Source organism: Drosophila montana, unplaced genomic scaffold, assembly GCF_035044405.1.
Source record: "Drosophila montana isolate Dmon_TW-CO22-7 unplaced genomic scaffold, ASM3504440v1 contig_3200_1, whole genome shotgun sequence".
Classification (NCBI taxonomy): domain Eukaryota; kingdom Metazoa; phylum Arthropoda; class Insecta; order Diptera; family Drosophilidae; genus Drosophila; species Drosophila montana.
The window spans coordinates 6,219,574-6,245,825 of record NW_026998080.1 but is presented as its reverse complement, the minus strand read 5'-3'; the positions used below and the strand labels follow the sequence as shown (position 1 = coordinate 6,245,825).

Genomic DNA, 26,252 nt, shown 5'->3' with positions numbered 1-26,252 from the left:
TCGGGTGAGATTTGACCGATTTATGGGTGTGGGAAATTTTAACCTATGTCTATAATAGCGGGTATACTATAACATTGATCACCAACAATTTTATATATAGAGATTAAATGTTACCGTTGGCAGTCGAAACAAAGTCTTTATTATTATTATTATTAACTAACTATTAAATAACTACCAGTTTATTTTAAATAATCTCTTCACTTGAGCACTATTTTGTGTTAAAGCTTTTTTGCTTCGCACGATTGAATTCGATTTTAGTGATTACTCTATATAGAGGCCTAACCACAATTGACTGGAATTTATATGTTTAGACACTTGTCAGTTTATAACTAGAAAGCAACATGTATCATTCATTGTTGCGGAACTACCAAATAATGGTTATATTCATAGTGAGCCTCACTTTCAATAGTATTTCGGCCAGGGTAGGTAACAGAAAATCGAAAAAGCATTTAGTTTTTTGTTAATCAATTTCCCTATACAGCACAGACATCTGAAGGTACGCTGGGGTTCCTTTGACTGCCGAGTCCACGCCGATTTTGTATCCGAGTACAAGTGCCAGGTGGTGCAGCCAAGGCGTTCAGCTCTAAATGTGGAACTCAACTTGCTGCAAGAGCTCAGATCTATAAAAGTTTATACACTTATTTCCACCAAGCCCCCCTCGGGGGTAATATATCGAAAATTGTTTGACAATATTCTGGATGGTTGTCGTGTTATTTCTCAGCTCTCGCAGAAGGGAATCACGTCTAAAATCTATGGTTCTGTAATTAAGTCCAGTAATCAGCCCAATAAATGCCCAATAAGAAAGGTAAGCTCTCCTTTTAGTATAATTATAATATATGTACTAAAAATCAGTTGTATTATAGGGTTTCATTTACTATTATAATATAAGCGTAGAGGAGGTAATGCCTAGCTTTGTGCCGGTCAGTCATTTGATGACCCAGGTCAACTTCTATGCCCAAAATCAGTGCTATTTAAATGTTACGCTCAAAGGCAGTGTTATGGACAACTAGAGGCAATAAACGATATTATAAAACAATAATAGCTTATTGAATTCCAAATGTTTAAAGCCATACAAGTGTAACCTATTCAATCTTATCTCGGTATTTAAAAAACAATAATAATTCGGCTGTGCATTTCCATATTTAATCATGGCCCAAGCCAAAAGCGTGCTATTAACAATTACGCTGGCCAGCAATTAGCATGGATAAAGTTAATACTTTAGTGCTTCTGCTTTCGATAGCCTGTCTAGAAGCCAAGGTATTTACATCAATCTCCCAAAGTCAAACTCAAACGAAACACAAATCCTTAACAGCGTCTAGTTATCCATTGGAAAAGCTTCGATTGCATTGTAAACCCAGAGATTGTCACATTTCACAGATGCTTCATTGTGGATTCGGCAAAGACGATAATTACGAGCGAAGTTGAATATAATCTCGCCTTCGAGAAGTTCAATGCGAACTTTGTGTTAAACTTGCCACGCCCACCATTTAATGAGTTTTATAAAGCCTTTGAGCTGAAGATGGATGTCTGTCAGTTCTTTAAAGGCGCCTATCAGAACAAGTATGTCAAAGCCGCCTATGTAAGTATGCTGAAGCACAGCAACATGCCCAAGACGTGTCCACAACCAAAGGTGAGTCGCAGGTTAAACTCAAGCGAAAAACTTTTGAGCAGTTTTTAGCATCTGAATATTTTAAGGGTTTCTACTACTATCACAACATGAGCATCGGTGAAAACCTGCCGCCCTTTTTGCCAAAATACGATTTCAAAGTGCAATTAGATTTCTTTCTGCCCAATGTGCCGGTCTTTAATGTATCCTTAAGCGGACGTTTGACCGAACCCACAAGGCATAGGGGGTAGGAAAAACTTACTTTTAGGCACATTTATACTTTGTTTTATATTCTCTAATATGCATCATAGTACATAAGCTATATGTAAAGTGTTAAACAAAATGTTTTGTAATTGTAAGTTTTAGAAGACTTTTGACAACAAACATTGCAATGGCTTGCTCAGATTACTTAGTTTAAACAGGGTAATTATTCTTTCAAAAAAATCGGTATCTGCACAGAATAAATATATAATTATACATCTATTCAAGCAGCTAAGCAACAATTACTACCACGCAATTCGGCTATTCGATATTCGAGCTTCGGCAAATATTTAGTCATTTCCCAACCCCAGCCGAATCGTCTGCGAAATGGTAAAGTTCTACATTTTGGCACTGTTACTGCCAATGGCAGATCTCGCCAACAAGGTTCGTCTCGTTGAGAGTTAAATATTATTCAAAGTATCTACAAAAAAAGCCTCAACATTCAACAGCGCGCACTTCGTTTGAGTGTGGTTTGGAAGACCTTCGATTGTGACGTCAATAGCGATATTGTAACTTTCCACAAATGCAGCATAGTAGATGCAGACCGTACTCTTTTGACCACCGAAATAATATATAATCAGGTTTTCGATCAGTATAACGCTAGCTTTTCACTATATACACGGCCAACGTTGAAGGAATATCAGAGGATCTTCCAATTGAATATCGATCTTTGCCAGTTCTATCAGACTTCACTAAGGAACCAATTTTTGGACATCGCCTACAAAAGCATTTTAAAGGACAGTAATTTTCCAAAAAAGTGTCCTCAACCCAAGGTGAGGCCTTTCTTTGCATATTATATGGTAATCTCTATAATATTACATACATATTTAAAGGGCTTATACTACTTTCGCAACATAAACGTAGCTGATAATCTACCGCTCATTATGCCCACAGGAGATTTTAAGTTATATTTGAACTTGTTTACGCCCGATTGGTCATTTTGGAATATTTCCCTAAGCGGCAGAGTAACACGGCAAATAGGTAAATAAATCAATACAAGTGATATCTGATAAAGAGGAAAAAATACAATGTTTTTTAACAATCAAAAAAAGATAATGTCTTTTGTCGGTCAATAAACTTACGTATCTTTAGTTAAGATTTATACAATTATATGGCATATATATTCTGAATTTAAAATCAGCTCACAATCGGACAAAATCGGAATTTCTTTGAAGAACAATAATGAAATGCTTGTTAGAATTGGCAATTACCACGGGGTATACGTGGCCTGTCTATCAAGTGGCGATGATTACGCTGATCAACAGACATCTCCATCCATTACTAGAGCATTATTTACGATTCAAGCTCAAGATGCCAGCCACTGACAAGAAATTTCACAACATCATGACACTTGAAATTGCCGCAAAATTTATTGCCTCGCCGGACTTTTTTGTAAAACCAGTCTTCAGTCTTCGGTCTTCAGTCTGCAATCTTCCGTCTGTGAGCTCAGCTTTTAAATGTCAAATGGCGCACGAGCTAAGAACACAATTTCCAGCTAAAGATGCAACCTACAGCAAATGGTAAACCAAGAATGCAGCAGCCAATCATTTGACATTTTCAATGGCCAGCGGACACCACAGGCCCACTTTGCTGATCTGTGGATGGGCCAAGTAAGTGGGTCAGTGTGCGAGCTGGGTGAGGATGCGGCTCCGGAGCTAACCTTGTCAGCTTTCGTTTTCATTGCGTTTCGAGCCAGCCAACTGGGGAAAATTGCACAATTGCCAGCCGCTTCGGGTGATTCATCCCGGGCACTCCAACAAAATGGTAACTGGTCTCAAAAGCCAAGCGTACACTCCGGTATGCATAGCTCTCTGGCTTGGCTTGGGTGGGGGCAGTAGAAGAAGACGGCACTACCATTTGGCTTGGTGTTGAGGGGTGTGGCTGTGCAGGCGGCGGCCAGGCCCAAAAATATTGTTGTTATGGCAAGCGGCAAGAGTTGACCAGTTTTTGCTCACACTCCAACTCGCTCTCGCTCTCCCTCTCTCTCTCTCTCTCTCTCTGCCTGACTAACCGGCAACGCGGTTATTCAACTTTTCGCATTATGTTGCAAGTGATTCTCGCATCTTTGAAATCAAATTTATTTGCTTCTTTTTTTTGGGTCCATCAGCAGAGATTGGCAAGTAATCGTGGTAATCGCTTTTGCATGATATTATCGTCACAGTTTGACCCATTTTCCACAACTAATTAACATTTGCCAAGATCCATTACCCGTTGCCGTTTTGAACTCAATTATCGTCTTGCCTCATCTGCAGCTAGCGAAAAACAAACAAAAACCAAACCCGATCCATAGCTGCACGAGTATTACAACAATTTTCATTTCAGTCTATGCCACATATATATTGTATGTCACTGTCCTCTATGCCAAGTTCCCCCCCCCCCCTCGCCGCATTCCCCTAATGCCATACAACCAATCCAGTCAAAAGGTGCTGCTGCTATTACAAGAATCCAACAAAACGTAGCCGCTGCCAGCAACATCTTCTCCACTTGAGCGAGAGAAACAGAGATGAGAGAGAGAGAGAGAATGAGAGGGGGAGAGAGACAGCGAGCGAGTTAGACTCTCGACCGCAAACTGGCTGGGAGAGCATTTTGCATGGTTCGGCTGCATTTTGGCGAAGACAACAAACGTTGTCGAAGCTTGCAGAAAAAACTCGTTCTGGCTTATTTCTAAATAACGGCATTACGAAGATGAACGACCGGACAGACGCAGACAACCCGCACACTCAAGCCGTGCCTATTACCATACCATGCCATAACTATGCATAACTACTATTATATGAAATCCAAAGACGTTGCTCGATTTAGGTGCTACCAAAATAAATTAAGATTATTGAAAAATCTAGGGATTTTCCTTAATATGATGTAGCTTATGATATAAAGATAAGTTTCTATGATCTGCCAGTGATAATGTTCCAAAAAACTATCAGCATTATATTTTTTGAGTTTTGTATCCCGTAAAAACAAAGCTTTTTGGAATTCTCAATTTAGACGAAAGCAAAAGTATTCTACTTCTGGCTTAGATCATTGGATCTTCAGCCCATAATTAGCAAGTTGTTTGAAAAACCAGAAGACAGACTCAAAGAGCAACAACAGCTTCTACAGCTATGGCAATTGCAGCTATATGCCAATGTATCTGTATCTGTATCTGTATCTGTATCTGTAACTGTGCTGTAACTGTATCTGTAACTCTATCTCTATTTATGTGTCTCTTTGGCCATGGCGCTCGCTGGTGTGGGCTCCAGCTGCGAGCGCGCAGGAGACACAGCCAAAGTGGCGGCTATATAAAGCTCTTAAATAGGGCCGCCGCAGCACAGTTCGAACCGTTGCAGCTTTCACTTGCCAGCCAAACGGGCGCCGCATCAAACGCGTCAACAGTTGCAACTGCAACGTATTTGCTAAAAACAAGTGTAAATGCACAGTTACAACAAATCCTTGCAAGTGAATCGTCAATCAATCAACGCGCAACAAAATGAAAGTGTTTGTAAGTTTATCTTTAAAACTGTTGTGGGTGTCTGGGTTGTCGTTTGTGTCTTCGTGGTCATAAGTAAAACAATTAATAACTATTAATTGTTTAAACGTATAAAGTTAACCAAAAATTATTATCATAACTGACGAGCAACATTGACGAGCTATGTAAAGGCCATATAATAGATTCCGTGTTTGGATTTCAAGCTAATGCTTGGACTCTCTAATATCTATAATTAAATTTAATTTAATTAATTCGCAACTCTACATTTTTTCTATAAATTAAAAAATAAGAGTAATTATTACGTACCTTGGAAAGTTGTGTTGTCTTCGTGTTGGAAACCTGAAAAAAAAAATAAATTAAAACAGAAAATAAATCTAGAAAATAATATATTTACAAATTATTGAGTTTCTGCTATATAAATCTATTACTTTAGCTGCGCTTTAATTAATAATAATTAATAAATTAATTATCAAATTAAATAGCCCATAAATATAATGGAATTTATTGATATTCAATACTTAGTTGGCTTTTTTTAATTTTATCATAATTTATTAAAGTTTCACAAAACTTTATGGAGTCAAGTTTATGCATTAAAATTTCAGTCAGTGTTCTTGGCAGTAGAATTATTTTAATTATTTTCTTGCAATATGATTATTAAAAACTTTAAAAACAATTAAATTTTAGTAACAGTTATAACTATATCGAGTATATGGCCCATGTAAACTGAACCTTATAGATATCACTATGATATAAAATTTCAACTTCTTTTAATTATTAGATACTTATTTCGCTGTTTGCCCTATCGTGCCATGCCCAGCATCAGCACCAACATCAGCATCAGCATCAGCATCATGCACACCTAAATGCTAACAATATTCCGCGCGATGAGAAACCCGATCATCGCCATGAGGATCCACGCGAGACGAGCACCTGGATACCCATACTGAAGTACAACAAGGAGCAGAGCGAGGATGGCAGCTACAAGACCGAATACGAGACCGGCAATAACATAATACACGAGGAGACGGGCTTCCTCAAGGATTTCGATACCAATCCGAATGGCGTTTTGGTGCAGCACGGCCAATACTCATACCAATCGCCAGACGGTACCTTGGTCAATGTGCAGTACACAGCCGACGAGAATGGCTTCCGCGCAACTGGAGATCACATTCCCACACCACCAGCCATACCCGAGGAGATACAAAAGGGCCTGGATCAGATCTATGCGGGCATCAAGCTGCAGCAGGAGCGCCTGGAGCAGCGCGCCAAGAATGATCCCACCTTTGCCAAGAAGCTGGAGGAACGGCGTGTGGCCAATCAGAATGGCCAATACATTGGCCTGCTGGAGAATCAGTAGAGAGACGACGCAACCAAAACCTCTCAACCAGATAACGTGCTGCATTTTTGATATTTTTTCGAAATTTTTAAATTAACTACTTGCCTCCTCTAATGACCATAACCAACCGAAAGACTGTGATTTCTGCTATAAATTCTAAAATATATCCCAAAACAATCGTACCTTAAAACAGCCACAGCACAAATATTTATGTTAACGATCGTGAAAGTTTTGTTGAATAAATGAAAAGAAAAAAAACAAAAAACAATCACAATAACAGAGGAAAAATAAAATTTCCATCATGCCAAACACACACACACACACACACAGACGCGACCCCAAGCCAACATTATTCAACGCTTTTCCATTTCCATATTATCCCCTTCTTATACACATGTGCATACCCATATAATGTTCACAAAACGTGACAATGCGCAATGGGTTTTTTATTTCAGTTTCTGTTGGCTGTTTTTATTATAATTTTTTTTTTATTTTTTGTTAACAGCTTAAATTACCTCATGTGTCCGTTTGTTGATCCCATTCCATAATAATTTTTTTTAATATTTAGCATTTTCAGTTTTCAAAGCGTCGATTTTCCATATGCCGCGCTTTGTGCCTATTGACAGCCCCGTCAGACCAGCTGTTGCATAATTATGACAGCTTTTCTTTTGACGTTTTGACATGGTTTCCATTTTTTCGAGTGGTTTCGAGTTGAAGTCACTCGAGAGCTGCTTCAATGGGCGCCATTCCAATAATTTGGCAGGAAAATCTGTATTTTCAGCTTCACATATTAAACGAGGCTACGATAAAAACTAGGAACTATTATTTTAGTGAATATTTGGTTATTTTCTATAAGTGAGATGCACAGTTTTCGAAAGTAGTTATATATAACAGCTTGATAAAATTCTTCAGATATGTATAAATGTTTATGATATTTTGTTTATACGGCAACCCATTGAAAACCTTGATTTTACTGAACCGAATCTTTGGACAGACCAATCACCGAAGCATAACTTTTCAAAAAGTCTTAATTGATAAAAACGTGCTCACTTTTTACTATCGTACTTTACTTTACTTGAAAGTGGACTTTAAAATATCCAGGCTTGCTCGATTTTACTAGATTCCATAGTAGAATCTAGTAGAATTCTATAATGCGTGGCATTAAGTGATTAAGTTATATAAAGTAAAGATACATAAAAGCTAGTTAAATATTAATATCTTACTGGCTTGAAGATAGATCTAATGTGAACTTCTCTCGCTTTTCGGCCTACAACTGTTTTACCGTTGATCCAATCAATTTAGTGAAAAGTTGCCAACAGCGGCAAATTTTGGAGATATTTACGAATAGTTCGAAGAAGAACAAACGATGCCAAAAAAAAATCAACAAGCCAACTTTTTAGTAGCACAAACGGCGACTTGGCAAGTAATTTGCATAAATCTCAGCATAAACACATAGCTATGGATAAGCCTCTATATATATATATATATATGTAGAGAGAGAGAGAGAGAGAGAAATAAATCAAATCGGCTGCATTTTCACCGACCACAACGAAAGAATGTTTATTCGCCATTAAATTTTTACGCTCTTGCGCATAATTAAACGAAAAACTGAACAAAAGATAAATTTCTATAGCTACATATATGATTAAGAATGTTTCTCTGGCCGTTGCGTTCAGTCCAATGCTGGTGGCAACTGAACCGTCCGCAAATTGATTTGGCCAACATCAGTTGCCGTTTAGAAGCCGCCGCGTTTAGACCACAAAACGTGCAAAAGCAGAAGCCAAAGAAAACGCGCTGAAAACTAACAAAATCAAATAAATAAAAAACTGAAATCTGAAATCAACAAAGTGCGTATATTGAGAATCGATACCGTCTCAGACAATGACTCGTTGCTGTTGTTTTCTTTGCCAAACAACAACAAAAACAATGTAACAATAAAGAAGTAGCTAACTGTGAATGGAAGATACAAAACAAAAAAAATAATAACAACAACAACAACATCCACTTAAAAAGTGGCACATCCAATTAATAGAAACCGAAACTGAAACGAACAGAAACCGTTGAAACTGTTTGTCCCATTTGACTATGGCCAGCAAGCAGTTGACTCTTCTGATTTTATGGCTTTTGATCGCGTCCAGCTGCCAGCTGATCCTGGCCCAGACCGAGCCGGATGCCCAGCAGCTGCAAGCACTTCGGCCTCGGGGTCGTATACGCATTGCGGACATGCAAATGCCGCAACCGCCGCTGCCCCCACCTCCGCCCATGCTCGGACCCATTAGCTGGCCCAGCTATGATGCAGTTGCGCCCATGCCTGCCAGCTCCACGGTACACACGCTCATTCCGCTGCTGCGTGAAGAGCAGCTCGACAACAATGCTGCAATCCCGGCCATGCCAAGTGAGGCTGTGGTGTACGGTAACTGGAAACCGGATCATCAACCACTTCGACCCAGCGATGAGGATGCGCAGCCCAAGCAACGCGTCTACGGACGCCTCGAAGCCATGCTAATGGGCTTGCCAGCGGATGGTAAGTGCCAGAACAATCCAAAGCTTAGCAGGTAATCTGTGAAGCTTTAAGCTTCAAACGAGCTAATTTGCATTGGGTGAACACAATTTATCTTAATTGAAGCACAGATTAAGTGTCGTGACAAACAGTTTGTCGAGCTTGAAGAGAGCTTAATTGTATTTGTTTTATGTACGTTATAGATGTTAAAGCTTTAAGTTGCATAACTTGAGCTTTAATTTGAGCTTTATTCGCTCTTAAAGCTTTTATGTGATCGTTCTTAAAGCTTTTATGTGCTTTGTAAGCTACTCACCCAGTTGCTTGTACCAGTTGCAGCAAACGACAGGCGGGATTCATCCAGTGAGGAACATTCATCGGAAACGGAGAGACGCACTGCATCTGGTGGCTATCAGAACCCCTTCACGCGTCGCGACAGCTTCGAGCATTCCCAGGAGTCACGCGCTCGCTGGCGCATACTGCCTGCAAATATCCAAGCGCAACCATCCCAAGCACCGATCGAAGTGGTGCACATGAATGCGTCGGATCCATTGATGCGGGCCATGGCCAAACAGATCAACGAGTCCATTGAGGCAACCACAGCGCATCGACAGACCACAGAGGACAGCTGGATGCCGCTGCCCTATCCGTATCCTACGCCCAGCTACGAGAGCACGCAGCCAGTGCCAAGAGTGATGTCTAAGGTAAGCAGCACACCAGCGCCAACGCTTAGCTCTGGCCATGCCACGGAGTTCACTACAGTGGCGCTCAATTGGCCCACTGACTTTCTGGACGCCGCCTCGAGCAGCACGGAGCGCATTTACACAGATGCCAGCAGCGGCAGCATCGATCGCATCGACCATGTCGACAGCATTGATCGCATTGACGAGGATGTGGACGACTATAAATACTACGAGGAGAGCTTAAACTCCGCCCAAATGCACAGCGAGCTGAGCGTGCCGGACACCCTGCTGCCTAAGTTACCACTCAACATAACACGCGTGGGCATTCCCTACGAGGAGCGCAACTCAGCCGAGGAACCGAAAATTTGTGTGCCCCTAACAGTCTCCGAGACGGCCGCGGAAAGCAGCACAGCGCTCCTGGTGGAGGTCGAGCGCGTCTATTGCTTTCCCTTGCCCAATGTTCAGATTAAAACGGGCAACATACGGCAGCAACAGCTGCCGCAGCCAACGCAGCACGAACAAGAGCACGAGGCAGGTGTCACATCTATGACCACGGAGGAGCAGCCGCAACCAGCGCTAACTGCGGCTGCAGGTCGTCAGAGCCACTTGACGCTGCTCCTCATAATCATCTGGAGCAGCCTCTTGGCTTATTTATAGGCTAATTAACGCGATATTCCATCGCTTAAGTTCAACTCAGGGGCTACTTGTAATTAGAAAAATATATTAATGTATTTAAACAATTAAAGCTTAACTAAACCCATTTTAACGATCCAAATGCGCCCGCGTTAGTTTCTCTTTGACCACTCGACGGAGCACCTTACCGTTGGCATTCTGGGGCAACTCATCCACGAAGTAAACGCCTCCAAACAACTGCTTGTACTCGACAACCAACCGCTTGGCCACATGCTCTTTGATCTGATCTCCACTCAAGGTGCTGCCTTCGCGTTTTACGACCATGGCAGCGGGTGCATCGCCGTACTTCTCAATATAAACGCCTGCCACACAAACTTGTTCGACATCGGGTAGCTCAGCAATGGTCATTTCGATCTCATTGGGCCAATAATGCATCGTTAGACATTTAAAGATTTCCTTTTTGCGGTCCACGATGAACAGGTTATTGTTTTCGTCAAAGTAGCCCAAATCACCCGAGTGGAACCAGCCCAGAGAGTCCTGCATGCGCTGCGTTTCTATTGGATTACCGTAGTAGCCGGCCCATTTGCGGCCATGGTGCACACATATCTCTCCCACTTCTCCATGACTCAGATTCCTGCAGTTCTCGTCCAATATGCGAACTTGGACTCCGGGCGCTACCTTGCCCACTGTCGTGCCAAGCTTTTCCGTATAAATGCCGCCTGAAATTCCACCGATTTCCGTAGAGCCATATGTGAAGATAATAACGCTATTTTTAAGCAGGCTTTGCATCTTCTGAAGTGTGTCAGATGGTATCCATCCCCCACCCACGATTACAGTCGTTAGACTGGCTAGTTTTTCAGCTGAGGCCTCGGGGCATGCGGCTAGAGCGGAAATGTAAACCGGTACGAGAATCACGGTAGTGATTTTATACGTGACAACTAGCTCCAGGAAAAACTCGGCACTAAAAGGCTGGTTTGTTAAAATTCTTGTGCAGCCATTTGCAACGCTCCATAATAAGCTGAGAATGCCTGTGAACCAGTCTAGCCCAGAGGGACAGTAGGCGACCGATTCGCAGGTTACAGAACTAGATGAATAATATTAAAAGATTATCTTATGTCTTATGTTTTTAAGCTTAAATCAAATACCTACTTGTTACTATAATCAAACGTATGGTTTGCCATGCAAACAGCTTTGGGAAGTCCGGTAGTACCGGAGGAACACAAGATCAAGATTGTCTGATCACCCCCGAAAATCAAGGTTTCTGGTCTGTATAGAAAATTAATTAATTAATAGAAAATTGGCCAGATATATGACTGATATTATCAACTTACTGATAGAACATCTCAGTCTTTGTTGGGGAGAGCAGTTCCTCTATATACGTCACACCCTCCACTTTACCCGTGACTGTGATCAGTTCAGGTGTCCAGGCTGCACTCGCGGTCTTTAGCTTCTCGTAGTCGACGGCATCGCAGAAGATTAGCTTGGGCTTGGTTATTGTCAGCACGTGTGTAAGGGTCTTGATATCCAAGATGGGATTAACTCCGTGAAAGGGCGTGGCATTGAAGAGGCAGGCCACAGCGGCTGGTGTGACATAGGTGCTGTTCTTGGCCGAAATGCAGATGACGTCGTCGTGGCTTAGTCCACGCTGCTTGAAATTCTGTGCTAGTCGGACGGACCAGTTTAATATATCCTGACTTGTCGCTGTTTTCCCATCCTCAATGCATATCTAGACTTAGAAGAATGAAAATTATTAATTGAAATGCACATCTCAGAAGACCTGTGAGCAGGCTTACCTGGCAAACGTTTTTGGGATTATTTTTGAGATTATTGTGAATTATTCGGCCAATTGAACAATCTAAGTCATACATAGGCATGGGTTTTTTTCCACTCCAGATGCGTTCGATGGGATCGTAGCTGATCTCATCCATTTTTCTGACTTTTTCTGACAAGAGCTGAACACAAACTGAATTGCTCCCAAAGAAAACCGCTCGTTTAAATAGCTAGCATTTCATTTAATCTTTATTTTATCAGAAACTAAATTCATTCCGTGGACTTGCCGCATAAACAGCACACTCACTATGAAAAGCAATTTCGAAGAACTCTCCTGTTTTAATCAATAAGCTCTAGTCCAATAAAAGCAAAGAGTGCAGCGATAGCTATTACTATGAGAGATATCGCAATAATGTATAGCAACTGGTTGCATTCTGTACATTTTCAATAATAATAGGTAACGTTTGAATGTAGTGTAGATTTAGTGAGGCGTCAATGACTATATAAACGTCTTATCGACAAGATAACCAGTAAAAACAATGCTGTCAAATGCAACCGACCCGCAATACTCTGTCCACAGCGTTGCTACGGAGATTAACGACTACTCTAATTTTACACTTTATCTACAAAATATAGATATAATTACATATTTATAAAATGTATTAAAAAAATATATATATATATAAAATAAAATATTATATATATCCCAAGTTTGAAAAAATATAAATTTAAATATTTGCAAAAATAATACAAATGTATTTTAAGTTAAATAGAATATAAAAATCCAATACGTCATTTAATCTCATTAAATTGATAAGATTTAACGTACAATTATTGATGAGGGGCATGAGGTTGCTTTTGTTGATTTTTATAGACCCCAATAAGTGCCACAAAGAAGCGACAAAAAATAAAGCATACTTTTGGGCAACGCCTCTAACTGAACCCTTTACGAGACAGCAAAGGCCCAAGAAAGTTTGTTCCATGTTATAGCTGACAAAGGTTTCTTTTTCTGTTCCCACTTGTTTGTACAAAATTCTTCTATATATTTAAATTGAACTAATACCATTTTTACTAACGATCCAAATTCGCCTGTGTCAGCTTCTCTTTGACTGATCGACGGACAACCTTGCCATTGGCATTATAAGGCAACTCATCCGCGAAGTAAACGCCTCCATGCAATTGCTTAAACTCGACCACCAACCGCTTGGCCACATGCTTTTTGATCTGATCTTCACTCAAGGTGCTGCCAGGTCGTTTTACCACCATGGCAGCGGGTGCGTCGCCGTATTTCTCGTTATAGAGACCCACCACACACACTTCACGTACATCGGGTAGCTCAGCAACGACTGCCTCGATATCACTTGGCCCGTACTGCATTCCCAAGCATTTATAGATTTCCTTTTTGCGGTCCACAATGTACAGGTTATTGTGTTCATCAAAGTAGCCCAAATCCCCCGAGTGGAACCAGCCCAGAGAGTCCTGCATGCGCTGGGTTTCCAGTGGATTACCGTAGTAGCCGCTCCATTTGCGGCCATGGTGCACATAAACCTCTCCAACTTCGCCGTGGCCAAGATTCTTTCCGTTTTCATCGACAATGCGTGCCTTAACTCCGGGCACGAGCTTTCCGACTGTGTTGCCAAACTTCTCAATATAAGGACCGGCACAAACAGCTCCAAATTCCGTAGCACCATATCCAAAATAGATATTGCCGTTTTTAACGTGGTTTTTTAACCTTTGCAGTGTCACGGGGGGTATCCAACCGCCCCCGACTGCCAATACATAGACCGTCGCCAATCGTTCGGGTGTCGCCTGAGGACACACAAGCAACTCGCTGGCATGACGCGGTGCACAACTTATGATATTGATCTTGTACTTATCAATGAGCTCTAACAAATACTCAGCACTGTAGGGCTTATCGGGTATGATGCGGGTACAGCCATCCACTACGCTGAACATAAAGTTTAAAACACCCGTGTACCAGTCTAAGTTGGAGCCGCAGTAGATGACCAACTCGCTGTTAACGAAGCTGCAAAAATATTTCACGATTAAGCAATCTCTAGCCTTAGAATAGAGGGTCTAATGCTTACGGATTGCCCGCTGTCAACATGTGATTTGCGAGACAAACAGCTTTGGGCTGTGATGTAGTACCTGACGAACACAATATGACCACAGTCTGATCACCGCCCAAAAGCAGCGATTGTGGTCTGCAATTAATTAAAATTGTTGAATAAATCTTAGAACCATTTTGAGACATGAATGCATTTCAACTTACTGATAGAACATCTCAGTCTTTGTTGGGGAAAGCAGTTCCTCTATATACGTCACACCCTCCACTTTACCCGTGACTGTGATCAGTTCAGGTGTCCAGGCTGCACTCGCGGTCTTTAGCTTCTCATAGTCGACGGCATCGCAGAAGATTAGCTTGGGCTTGGTTATTGTCAGCACGTGTGTAAGGGTCTCGTTATCCAAGATGGGATTAACTGCATGGAAGGGCGTGGCATTGAAGAGGCAGGCCACAGCGGCTGGTGTGACATAGGTGCTGTTCTTGGCCGAAATGCAGATGACGTCGTCGTGGCTTAGTCCACGCTGCTTTAAATTCTGTGCTAGTCGGACGGACCAGCTAAATATATCCTGGTTGGTTGCAGTTTTTCCATCCGCAAGGCATATCTAGACGTAGTAGAAAAAAAAGAGATTATTTAAACTACATATTTCCCGAGCCCTGAGCTTACCTGGCAAACGTTTTTGGGATTGTTTCTGAGATTGTTGTGAATAATTCGACCAACTGAACAATCAAAGTCGTACATGGGCGCGGGTTTCGGTCCACTCCAGATGCGTTGAGTTGGATCGTAGTTGGTTTTAGGTAAATCAACCATTTTATTTCAATTTTAGTTCTTTCCGCAGCAAGATTCAACCACTAAATAAAGTGTTCCTAAAAATAACACTCACTTAAATAGTAACGAATTCTCCTCAAATGGATAATCTTATCAGTATATGCTGAACTCACGATGAGTGTGTTTTAAAGAAAACAGGTGTAGTATCTGCCATAAACGTCATCACCCTTAATCAATGGAAGAGTCCGAGTCTTATCATATTTTTGGTAAAAAAAATACAACAGCACGTATTTCTTATGGGCATTGTCAATGTGGAAAGCTTTAAAAAATAATCTAATTGCTATTCACGTGAAATCAGATCTTATAGAAAACGTGGTAAGATTTGAATTGCCTGATAATCATGTTTAACAAATGATAATGATAATAATGAAAACTGGCCGGCTTTTTCGTTGATTCTAAAGTCTATCTAAGGCCTTAGCCTTTCCGTAGTATCTGTTACCTCGCGCCCTGGTTAATATATATATATATAGTTTGATTATTGTGGGAGCAATTTAACTTTGCTTTTTACTCAATTTTAAGTGTCTAATTAATAAATTATAAATCACATACAGTAAAGACTTTGTTACTCGTGGATGAGAATATTCTATGCCAAAAAAGCGGAAATTTATCAAATACAGTCAATATATTATATATATTTTTACTATTTAATCCATTTCAAGTCACATAGGAACAAAGAAGAAGGAATTACTAACCCATTTATTTTTTCTTGCTGCTGAAAAAACGTTTCTTTAACCGTTTAAATATTTAATTTATAGTTCAACTTTTTTATTTTTCAGCATTATTCATCTTGATTTATTCCTCTTGATCTTGTTTAATGGCTTGATTGATTGATATTGGTTTCATTACAGGATATTCTGCATTATAAAAACAGAATCATTAAGTACAGCTATCAGATATAATTAATCAATATATTAACTTTATTTATTTAAAGTCACATTATCTGCATATAAAGCTCGGCATAAGTGTTTTGAGTTATTTTAGTATCGTGACGGCCGAGTCAACTAATCGCTGAGCGATTCACCGGGAACAAGGTGAAAAATTAGATCCGATATATTAATCACAAGACTGGCCACGGACAAAGCCGTTCTTTTATATGATAAATATACATATAAATATATAGGCAGTAAATTAGAGCTTAGTCTCTTTAAAATCAATTTTTTTTTTGTTTGTTAAACAGAGCACAAAAACTCTGTCATTTTATCTTAGTGATTATAATGAATTCAAGAATTAAAGCATACTTTTGGGCAAACTCGCCTGTGTCAGCATCTCTTTGACTGTTCGACGGAGCACCTTGCCATTGGCATTATAAGGCAACTCATCCGCGAAGTAAACGCCTCCATGCAATTGCTTAAACTCGACCACCAACCGCTTGGCCACATGCTTTTTGATCTGATCTTCACTCAAGGTGCTGCCAGGTCGTTTTACCACCATGGCAGCGGGTGCGTCGCCATATTTCTCGTTATAAAGACCCACCACACACACTTCACGTACATCGGGTAGCTCGGCAATGGCTGCCTCGATATCACCGTACTGCATTCCCAAGCATTTATAGATTTCCTTCTTTCGATCCACAATGTACAGGTTATTGTGTTCATCAAAGTAGCCCAAATCCCCCGAGTGGAACCAGCCCAGAGAGTCCTGCATGCGCTTGGTTTCCAGTGGATTACCGTAGTAGCCGCTCCATTTGCGGCCATGGTGCACATAAACCTCGCCAACTTCGCCGTGGCCGAGATTCTTTCCATTTTCATCGACAATGCGTGCCTTAACTCCGGACACGAGCCTTCCAACTGTGTTACCAAACTTCTCAATATAAAGACCGGCAGAAACTGCTCCAAATTCCGTAGCACCATATACATAAAAGATATTGCCATTTTTAAGTACGTTTTTTAACTTCTGCAGTGTCTCGGGGGGTATCCAGCCGCCCCCGACTGTCAATAAAAAGACCGTCGCCAATCGTTCGGGTGTGGCCTGAGGACATGCGATCAACTCGCTGGCATGACGCGATGCACAAAATATTATATTGATCTTGTACTTATCAATGAGCTCTAACAAATACTCAGCACTGTAGGGCTTATCGGGTATGATGCGGGTACAGCCATCCGCTACACTGTACATAAAGCTTAAAACACCCGTGTACCAGTCTAAGCTGGAGCCGCAGTAGATGACCATCTCGCTATTAACGAAGCTGCAAAAATATTCCATGATTAAAAGATTTCTGGTCTTAAAATAGAGGGTCTAATACTTACGGATTGCCAGCTGTCAACATGTGGCTTGCTAGGCAAACAGTTTTGGGCTGTGCAGTAGTACCTGACGAACACAATATGGCCACAGTCTGTTTACCGCCCAAAAGCAGCGATTGTGGTCTGCAATAAATTGAAATAGTTTAAACAATTGGGACATGAATGCATTTCAACTTACTGATAGAACATCTCAGTCTTTGTTGGGGAGAGCAGTTCCTCTATATACGTCACACCCTCCACTTTACCCGTGACTGTGATCAGTTCAGGTGTCCAGGCTGCACTCGCGGTCTTTAGCTTCTCATAGTCGACGGCATCGCAGAAGATTAGCTTGGGCTTGGTTATTGTCAGCACGTGTGTAAGGGTCTCGTTATCCAAGATGGGATTAACTGCATGGAAGGGCGTGGCATTGAAGAGGCAGGCCACAGCGGCTGGTGTGACATAGGTGCTGTTCTTGGCCGAAATGCAGATGACGTCGTCGTGGCTTAGTCCACGCTGCTTTAAATTCTGTGCTAGTCGGACGGACCAGCTAAATATATCCTGGTTGGTTGCAGTTTTTCCATCCGCAAGGCATATCTAGACGTAGTAGAAAAAAAAGAGATTATTTAAACTACATATTTCCCGAGCCCTGAGCTTACCTGGCAAACGTTTTTGGGATTGTTTTTGAGATTGTTGTGAATTATTCGACCAACTGAACAATCAAAGTCGTACATGGGCGCGGGTTTCGGTCCACTCCAGATGCGTTGAGTTGGATCGTAGTTGGTTTTAGGTAAATCAACCATTTTATTTCAATTTTAGTTCTTTCCGCAGCAAGTTTCAACCACTAAATAAAGTCTTTCTAAAAATAACACTCACTAAAGTATTTCTTCTCTAATGGATAATCTTATCAGTAAATGCTGAACTTACGATTAATGTGTGTTACAGAACATAGGTGTGGGATCTACCATAAACTTCATCGCCCTTAATCAAAAGAAGGAACATGCGACCCTTATCATCTTTGCGTCTGAGTCTTATCATATATTTAAAAAAAAAAAACAACAACACTTTCAAAAATACTCTGATAGCTATTCACTGTTATTCACGTAAAATCAGATCTTATGGAAAACGTGGTATGCTTTGAATTGCCTGATAAACGAGTTCAACAAATGATAAGCAAAATAAAGCATAAATTCTACACTTAAGAATAATCATATACCTTGAAAACTAGCCGGCTTTTTCGTTGATTCTAAAGAGTATCTAAGGCCTTAGCCAAGTGGCGCTTTCCGTAGTATCTTTTACCTCGCGCCCTGGTTAATATATATATAGTTTGATAATTGTGGGAGCAATGTTAAGTGCCTAATAAATAAAATATAAATTACATTAAATATAGACTTTTTACTCGTGGATGAGAATATTATATAGCAATATCAGCAAATTCCAAAGTACCATCAAAATGTTTCCTCATTTGCGCGTGCTTTAAACACATGAGAATGACAAGCACGACAGAAAGGAACTTTATCAAATACAGTCAATATATTATATATATTTTTACTATTTAATCTATTTCAAGTCACATAGGAACAAAGAAGAAGGAATTACTAACCCATACCAGCCCTTAACTTATCTTCTTTTAATTTTTTGTTTTTTTGTGTTAAAAGTCTTTTATTTACAGCTAATAATCTGTTACTCTTGCTTAGCAACTTTTATCAGCGTTAGTTTTGGTTAATGAAGGATATATCTTTGTAAGCCTCCTTCTTCTTCGCCTCCTTAGCAGGTAGCAGGTGTTGGTTACCTCGGTAACATGTTTTTTTAACGTAAGTCGGGTGTCGAGTGTGACTCCTAGGTATTTTTGTTGACGATTTTGCTCTAGAAGTTCACCATGGAGAAAAAGTCCGGGGCAAGAGTCCTTGGGTAGAGTATGGGGAACCTTGGCGCATTTTCCAGGGTTCACTGCGATCTACTTTTCTTGGAAATCAATATTTTAGTAATTTTTTTAAATAAAAATTATCATCTTGATTTATTCCCCTTGATCTTGATTAATTGATACTGAAGGTTTCATCACATAATGAAAAAAGCCCTTTTAAAATTAATAGCTATATTATAATATCACCGATTAATTGTCATGTTATAGAGAAGGCTTATTGCGTTGGCTGGCACAGTTTCGATTAATTTAATCAATATATTAACTTTATTTATTTAAAGCCACATTATCTGCACATAAGTGCTTTGAGTTATTTTAGTTTCGTGACGGCCGAGTCAACTAATCGCTGAGCGAATACTATCTCCGGATTCTCAAGTGTGGCAATACTTCCAGGTTGGTGTGGATAACCAAAAAAAACAAAACAATAATAATTGAATGCTTTCTGTAGCTATATGGCATAGTCTACTTCGTGCAAAAGATTTGTATAGGATATGATTATTTAAGTGTATCTCATTTATAACTCAAGCACACTTACTTATAAAGTGAAGTACACAATTCAAGTGAAATATATTTGTTTGTCAACTTAGTTAGGCTGGGAGACAAACAACTCCCGGGCTGACTTTCGCACAGTCTTGCCGTTCACGTTGGCTGGCAGCTTATCGACAAAACGGACTCCGGCGTGCAGCTGCTTTTGCATTCCGTTCAGTCGCTTGGCCACATGATTAATCACCTCCTTGGCGCTAATGTCGCATCCTTTGCGCCGGACAACCAAGGCGCCAGCCGCATCGCCTTCGCGCTCATCATAGATGCCCACAACGCAAACGTCCTGCACCTGCGCCAGTTCCGCAATCGCACTCTCGATTTCCGTGGGCCAATAGTGCAGTCCCTGGTACTTGAGGATCTCCTTTTTGCGATCGACAATGTACAGGAAGTTCTGTTCATCAAAATAGCCCAGATCGCCGGTATGGAACCAGCCCTCAAAATCCTGCATGCGTCGCGTTTCCACGGGATTGCCGTAGTAACCATTCCAGGCCTGCCCTGTGTGCACATAGATCTCGCCGACCTGATTGTAGCCCTGGCTCTTGCCCTCCTCATCGACAATTCGGATTTTAATGCCCGGCAGTAGTCGGCCCGCCGATGCGGTATTACTAATGCCAATATTTACCGTTATTGCACCCACCTCGGTCATGCCGTAACCCGAATTGAACATGGCCGATTTACATATCTCCTGGGCACGCTGCAGCGTGGCCATGGACACCAGGCCACCGCCATAATTCAGCATACGAATGGGCAGAAGTGACTCTGCCGTGGCATCCGGGCACGTGATCAAGGCGGATAAATGTCGCGGCGGCACGACGGCATAGTTGATCTTATACTTCTTAACCAATTCCACAAAATATTCGGGTGCAAAGGGTCGGTTAGTGATGATGCGAGTACAGCCAAAAACGGTGCTAAAGATGAAGGCCCACAGGCCAGTAATCCAATCCAGAGAGCTGGACACAAAGATGACCGATTCACTGTTGACGAGCCTAAAAAATATAATCGAATTATTAAGAGTTTCTACAGCGAAAAGAAACTAATGAAATCCTACATGCTCTCCTGTATAAGTATACTATTCGAGATGCAAACGGCTTTCGGTAAGCCCGTGGTGCCGGAGGAGCACAAAATGGCCACCGTTTGATCACCGCCAGATTTAAGAAGTTCCGGTCTGCAAATGAGTAAACATATGATATATACTAATCAATTGAATTAGACTTGCTTATATTACTAACTGATAGAACATTTCGGTGGTTGTGGGATCCAACAGAGTCTCTATCTTGGGCACACCCTCAATGGGATCGCTGAGGGTATATATTTCCGGATGCCAGCCCAGTGTAGCCGCATGTATTTTCTTATAGTCAAGGCCATCGCAGAATATAAGCATAGGCTTGGTTATTTCAAAAACATGCTTAATGGTCGCTAGAAATAAAATTCGATTAACGGAGGCAAACCAAGTGTGGATTCGATGGGTGACAAACCTTCATCGAGCATTGGATTAACGGAATGAAAGGGTGTGCAATTCATTAGACAGGCCACACCCAAGGGCATCACATAGGTGGTATTTTTCGCAGCGATGCCAATTACATCCTTGTGGTTGAGGCCCCGCTTTTTCAGGTACTGGGCAATGCGTACAGCCCAGGTGATGCCCTGTCCATTGGTGACTGAGACGCCGTCAACATCGTTTATCTGCATAAGGGTTGGTGACATCTCTCAACTTGATCTTTCTGTTTTTTTTTGGAACTCACCTGGCACACATTTTTTGGCCAGTTCCTCATGGTATTGAATATGACCTTGCCCACAGACATATCATAGTTGAAGATGGAGCTTCGCCTGGCCCCACTCCAGGTGTTATCCTTCTCATTGTATGTGGTTGGTATTGCCGTCATATTTCTGGTAAGCCCGCTCCAAAACTGCCCACTTTACAACCAATGGATCCACTTGCATATGCGGTGCCAGACCGTATCGCCCATCTATTTATAATGTCAACTGCTTACACATGCTAAAGTTTTTGTATGGCAATCCAGGCCGTTGAGTGGATGCAATCGGTAAGTGGTCTACACCTGTTACATCTTATCAATACAATACCCCACGGCTTAACCGTCGATAGTATATCGGAAAACGTTTAAAGTGCCTCGATTCTTACTCTTTATTGTCTACTAATCACTATTTGCATTACATTCTACGGATAACGTCAAGCGTCTAAAAATTCACACCCTCTTTTTACAAACTTAATTCCTACTTTTAATGAAGCGTACCTTATTTCAAGAGACATTATTATTTTGAGACGAATTGAGAATTGTTGTGTCATTTAAGGCGCAATTAAAAGTTTATGCGGTACGAGCCATAAAAATCTTAGCATGTTATAAATATTGGCATTGTTAATTTTATAGATGGGCTTCCTCGCACAAGATATGACCTATTGTGTCGTGGATAGAGATAGGCAGGTGTTTGAATGGCTGAAGCTTCCGCTGATTTATGGATGTGATTTGGAATTTTCATTGATATTATTTGACTTTGAACTGCACAGATAAAACACAGTGCCTTACCGAATAAAGTACAACTTAAAAAATTTTCAACAGGATGTAGCAAAAATATACGCATTCATTGCACACTTCCCGATCAAAGTTTCAAGTTGTAAACTTCTGAATACAAACCAATTATAAATACGATTAAATGATATAAAAGTTATAAATAAATACTGTGTAAACATTTTTTAAATTACATTTTCAGCAACTATCCTCAGGTCCTTTTTAGACTCAATTTCTGTGAAGACAATAAAAATCAAATTCAAATATGCGTTATTGTCACATTCGAAAGCGGTTACAAATAGGAGAATAACGGCTATTTGAATTACCTCTTTTGTTTCCTTGTCAGTATTTTTCAGTATATTTTAATCCCCCTAACCCTAAAGTATACTATACTAAATTTAGTGAATATATACCACCGTTCCTTTTACTAATATTTGTTAATTCTTTTTGGAAATAAATAAATATGAAAATAAATACATATAATTAAAAATGTATTGCGCAAAGTTGTTGGCTTTGAAAACTAATTTAAAAAGTTCACATAAATATAACGACCCTGTGCTTGCGAAAATGATCTTAGAAAATCAAAGTGTGGCAACACTGCCAACAGCTGAGGCAGCCACTGATAACAGATTCGCATACACACGTTGGGGCTTGGCTCATGAAATAAATTGCCAATTGAGAATTTCAGGCGAATTTCTAATCAAAAAACAGTAATAAAATGGAATTTAAAGTAAACAAAACGCTTAAATATGGTAAATGTTATGTGTAACTAAGTATACAAAAATCAAACAAACTACTTAGGTAAAGACTCGAAGATACTTACTTATTGTTATTTACTTATCTGTTCGTTATCAGATGACACCTTCCTCAAGATCAACATTTCACTGCCTGAAATCAATAGTATCGCATCCAGCATATCAAAGACCTCGACTGTGACGGGTGATCATGAAGTCGCTTGGGCTCTGAAAGCCCTCACGCTTATAGATTTGACCACCTTGGCTGGAGATGATACTGCATCCAACGTGAGCCGGCTTTGCGTGCGCGCCTGTTTGCCATTTGAGCCGCAGCTCTTAGAGAAAGTTGTTGAGGCCAGCTTGCTGAAGGATATTCATTGTGCTGCCGTTTGTGTGTACCCCGCGCGTGTGGCGAATGCACATAAGACTCTGAAGCGGTATGGCAAGTTGAAAGATATCTCCATTGCCGCAGTGGCCACAGGTTTTCCCACAGGCCAATATGGCTTGAAAACACGCCTGGAGGAGATCAGCTACGCCGTTGATGCAGGTGCTACGGAGATTGACATCGTTATTAATCGACAGCTGGCGCTGGTGGGTGACTGGCAAGGCGTCTACGATGAGGTGGTGCTCATGCGCCAGGCCTGCGGCACACGTGCGCATCTGAAGACCATCTTAGCTGTTGGTGAGCTGGGCTCTATGGAAAATGTAAGTTTCTGGCATTACATATGGGCCTCCCTTTTTGATTTTTCTACTTTGTGTTTGCAGGTGTACAAGGCTTCCATGGTGTGCATGTTGGCGGGCGCAGACTTCATCAAGACGTCCACAGGCAAGGAGGCGGTGAATGCCACGCTGCCTGTTGGCCTGGTCATGATATGGGCCATACAGGAATTCAAGCGACTCACTGGCCAAATTGTGGGCCTAAAGCCGGCTGGCGGTATCAGAACTGTGCGGGATGCAATTGCCTGGATGACGCTGGTCAAAAATACGCTTGGCATGCACTGGCTGCAGCCCGAACTGTTCCGTTTCGGTGCCTCGGGTCTGCTCGATGATATTGAGAAAGTTGTTCGCGAGGGAGTCGCTAGACTGAAGCAGGCTTAATATAGTGTATTTTAAACTCAAATTAAGAGCAACACATCAGAAAGCATTTTAACGTGTACAATTGACATATTAGGATACAAATCATACATAGTCCAACAGAATTTATCCCTGTGTATAAACTTATATAAATATATTTTTGCATTTTTGTAACCGCCTACAATTAAATAACAGTTGTCCTGGACGCAGTTTAGTTTTTCCAGTTCTCTAGACATATTACACCACAATTGCAGTTGGTTTGAAGTTGTATGTGAGCTGAGCAGGCGCGGCCATTAGGTCATCCTCAGCCAGCTGTTCGCCGTGCTGCAGCAGCTCGACGGGCACAGCGTTTGGCTCCTTGTGCAGCTGATTGTCGGGCGTCTTTACGTGCATGTCAACCGCAAAGAAGGAGTCATCGAAATTAATGCGATTACGCTCATCCTGTTCCAAATAGATGGCCTTCGGTGCAACACCTCCCATTGCCTTTTCATATGTATTGAGCCACTTGAGATTGATGTGCTTGGCGCCTGCATTAAACTTTTTCGGCGTCTTCTTTGGCTTGTCGGCGTAATAATTTCGCTCCTGCTGCAATCTCTGCGGCGGTGGCGATATCTTCTCCATATGCCGGCTCTTGGCATCCAGCTTGGGATCCACGTAATCATAGAGCGGCAAATAGAAGTTGTACGGCTGATCTGTGGGTGGCAGCATATACTGATGTGGCTGTGACTGCATATCCACCTGGGCGTCCACTTGGCTGCCAGCCGATACAGAATCTTCGGGCTGGACAACCGGACCAAAGATTTCACCAGCACGCCTTAACAAATGCTCCAAGCGTTCAATTGTTATGATGTGCGGATGCAATAACTGCACATCATCCTGCATCTGTACACGGCGCTGCGGTATCGATGTCGTGGGCGTGGCAGCCACGCTAGAGCAGAAGGCCCACAAGAGCAACTGAAAGATACAAGTAATTCGTAACAGATCCTACGATTGCAACACCGGAAGTATACTCACAATTATTGACCCATTCGACATGGCAGGTTTTGTTGATTTCTTAGTCACTTTTATTAGTCCATATACGTTGCCGTAGTCCGTAGCGGTGGCCGTCACTTGTCGTTGCAAAGATCGCACAATGAGTAAGGCGGCCTGGGCACAACGAATTCATTTATACCCCACACACAGCAATCATTTTCCATTTTCCCAGTCTTAAAACGGAAGCTCTCGGAAGTCTCCACAATCAACGATAGCAACAACAATGCGAGCCAGCTCCAATCCAGGCACAGTTAGCTGGGAAACAAGTTTTCCCAGCGCAAAAGAAACAAATATATAACGAGATAAACTACACACATACACACACACACACACACGGCTGGCTGCATAATAATGTTAATGTAACAACCCAATCTCGAACCGCCTGGAGTTGAACAAACTGGATGTGAGTTTGTCACTGGTAATGAGTTCGTTGCAGCCAGAGACAACGAGCGAAATTGCGTCAAATGGTCAACTAATCGCTGCAAAATTGTCCAATCTCAGGCACTGGCCAAAGAAAAGTCGGCCGCTTGTTCCAAGTGCATTGACACCAACAGCAAGTAACTTGTATGCCAAAAACAAAGCTAGTCGAAGTCGAAATACTTTAGCAGAATTACAAACTTTTCCACGCTAAATTAGCGTTTAAGTAAATCTTAAGTTAGGCATTAAAATACTATGAAAACTTTCTCAATATAATTTTCCTTATCTTTAATGAACTTATGAAACATATCATTAATATATTTCAACAGTTCTCATTAAAAAATATTATATCTCTACGCAATTTAACTTCTTAAAAATTATCATGTTTATAAAAGCATAGCAAATCAAGCAAGTGAACACTTTAGAAATCTTCAAAAATCTTTATATTTAAAGCTAGAGCTAAACAAATGTATTATACCCTCTGATGTGAGTGTACAAAATTGTCGTTCACATAATTTCCGCAGCGTGTGATGTGAACTCGTTTTGATTGTTACAACGAGAGCCAACACATTTGTTATATTTTATCTCACCAGCCGTAAAAGTGCAAGTTCAAAGTTACAGGAAATACTAGACCGGTGGCAATAGCA

General features: G+C 41.2%; 10 protein-coding genes across 11 annotated transcripts; 5 read left to right on the top strand and 5 right to left on the bottom strand.

Annotated features, from left to right (window-relative positions):
* Nucleotides 1–341: 341 nt before the first annotated feature.
* On the top strand, nucleotides 342–1,010 carry LOC135432504 (uncharacterized). The gene is made up of 3 exons (XM_064688230.1): nucleotides 342–422; nucleotides 482–805; nucleotides 864–1,010. Exons 1-3 carry the CDS (start codon nucleotides 342–344, stop codon nucleotides 1,008–1,010), a joined length of 552 nt encoding a protein of 183 aa, XP_064544300.1.
* Nucleotides 1,011–1,200: 190 nt separating this feature from the next.
* Nucleotides 1,201–1,857, top strand: LOC135432502 (uncharacterized). Its single transcript, XM_064688229.1, has 3 exons — nucleotides 1,201–1,257; nucleotides 1,313–1,630; nucleotides 1,696–1,857. Exons 1-3 carry the CDS (start codon nucleotides 1,201–1,203, stop codon nucleotides 1,855–1,857), a joined length of 537 nt encoding a protein of 178 aa, XP_064544299.1.
* A 1,527-nt stretch (nucleotides 1,858–3,384) lies between these two features.
* Nucleotides 3,385–6,742, top strand: Cpr49Ah (cuticular protein 49Ah). The gene is made up of 2 exons (XM_064688228.1): nucleotides 3,385–3,477; nucleotides 6,112–6,742. Exons 1-2 carry the CDS (start codon nucleotides 3,385–3,387, stop codon nucleotides 6,688–6,690), a joined length of 672 nt encoding a protein of 223 aa, XP_064544298.1. The 3' UTR covers nucleotides 6,691–6,742.
* A 2,012-nt stretch (nucleotides 6,743–8,754) lies between these two features.
* On the top strand, nucleotides 8,755–10,506 carry LOC135432500 (uncharacterized). Its single transcript, XM_064688227.1, has 2 exons — nucleotides 8,755–9,193; nucleotides 9,506–10,506. Exons 1-2 carry the CDS (start codon nucleotides 8,755–8,757, stop codon nucleotides 10,504–10,506), a joined length of 1,440 nt encoding a protein of 479 aa, XP_064544297.1.
* A 47-nt stretch (nucleotides 10,507–10,553) lies between these two features.
* On the bottom strand, nucleotides 10,554–12,450 carry LOC135431706 (uncharacterized). The gene is made up of 4 exons (XM_064686961.1): nucleotides 12,276–12,450; nucleotides 11,814–12,208; nucleotides 11,632–11,748; nucleotides 10,554–11,566 (listed from the first exon to the last, which is right to left on the bottom strand). Exons 1-4 carry the CDS (start codon nucleotides 12,408–12,410, stop codon nucleotides 10,612–10,614), a joined length of 1,602 nt encoding a protein of 533 aa, XP_064543031.1. The 5' UTR covers nucleotides 12,411–12,450; the 3' UTR covers nucleotides 10,554–10,611.
* A 537-nt stretch (nucleotides 12,451–12,987) lies between these two features.
* On the bottom strand, nucleotides 12,988–15,182 carry LOC135431696 (uncharacterized). Its single transcript, XM_064686948.1, has 4 exons — nucleotides 14,982–15,182; nucleotides 14,525–14,919; nucleotides 14,340–14,456; nucleotides 12,988–14,278 (listed from the first exon to the last, which is right to left on the bottom strand). Exons 1-4 carry the CDS (start codon nucleotides 15,123–15,125, stop codon nucleotides 13,324–13,326), a joined length of 1,611 nt encoding a protein of 536 aa, XP_064543018.1. The 5' UTR covers nucleotides 15,126–15,182; the 3' UTR covers nucleotides 12,988–13,323.
* Nucleotides 15,183–16,319: 1,137 nt separating this feature from the next.
* LOC135431794 (uncharacterized) lies at nucleotides 16,320–18,207 on the bottom strand. Its single transcript, XM_064687122.1, has 4 exons — nucleotides 18,019–18,207; nucleotides 17,562–17,956; nucleotides 17,390–17,506; nucleotides 16,320–17,328 (listed from the first exon to the last, which is right to left on the bottom strand). The coding sequence occupies exons 1-4, from the start codon at nucleotides 18,160–18,162 to the stop codon at nucleotides 16,371–16,373; spliced, it is 1,614 nt and encodes a 537-aa protein (XP_064543192.1). The 5' UTR covers nucleotides 18,163–18,207; the 3' UTR covers nucleotides 16,320–16,370.
* Nucleotides 18,208–19,518: 1,311 nt separating this feature from the next.
* LOC135431856 (uncharacterized) lies at nucleotides 19,519–21,767 on the bottom strand. Of its 2 annotated transcripts, XM_064687198.1 has the most exons (6): nucleotides 21,566–21,767; nucleotides 21,299–21,506; nucleotides 21,053–21,239; nucleotides 20,872–20,988; nucleotides 19,816–20,809; nucleotides 19,519–19,742 (listed from the first exon to the last, which is right to left on the bottom strand). In XM_064687198.1, exons 1-5 carry the CDS (start codon nucleotides 21,704–21,706, stop codon nucleotides 19,864–19,866), a joined length of 1,599 nt encoding a protein of 532 aa, XP_064543268.1. In that variant the 5' UTR covers nucleotides 21,707–21,767; the 3' UTR covers nucleotides 19,519–19,742; nucleotides 19,816–19,863. The 2 variants fall into 2 exon arrangements, with proteins under 2 accessions (XP_064543268.1, XP_064543267.1); XM_064687197.1 differs by having other exon boundaries at nucleotides 19,519–20,809.
* Nucleotides 21,768–22,951: 1,184 nt separating this feature from the next.
* On the top strand, nucleotides 22,952–24,290 carry LOC135431564 (deoxyribose-phosphate aldolase-like). The gene is made up of 3 exons (XM_064686775.1): nucleotides 22,952–23,100; nucleotides 23,204–23,787; nucleotides 23,848–24,290. The coding sequence occupies exons 1-3, from the start codon at nucleotides 23,067–23,069 to the stop codon at nucleotides 24,178–24,180; spliced, it is 951 nt and encodes a 316-aa protein (XP_064542845.1). The 5' UTR covers nucleotides 22,952–23,066; the 3' UTR covers nucleotides 24,181–24,290.
* LOC135431565 (uncharacterized) lies at nucleotides 24,277–26,132 on the bottom strand. The gene is made up of 2 exons (XM_064686776.1): nucleotides 25,171–26,132; nucleotides 24,277–25,110 (listed from the first exon to the last, which is right to left on the bottom strand). Exons 1-2 carry the CDS (start codon nucleotides 25,189–25,191, stop codon nucleotides 24,394–24,396), a joined length of 738 nt encoding a protein of 245 aa, XP_064542846.1. The 5' UTR covers nucleotides 25,192–26,132; the 3' UTR covers nucleotides 24,277–24,393.
* Nucleotides 26,133–26,252: the final 120 nt, after the last annotated feature.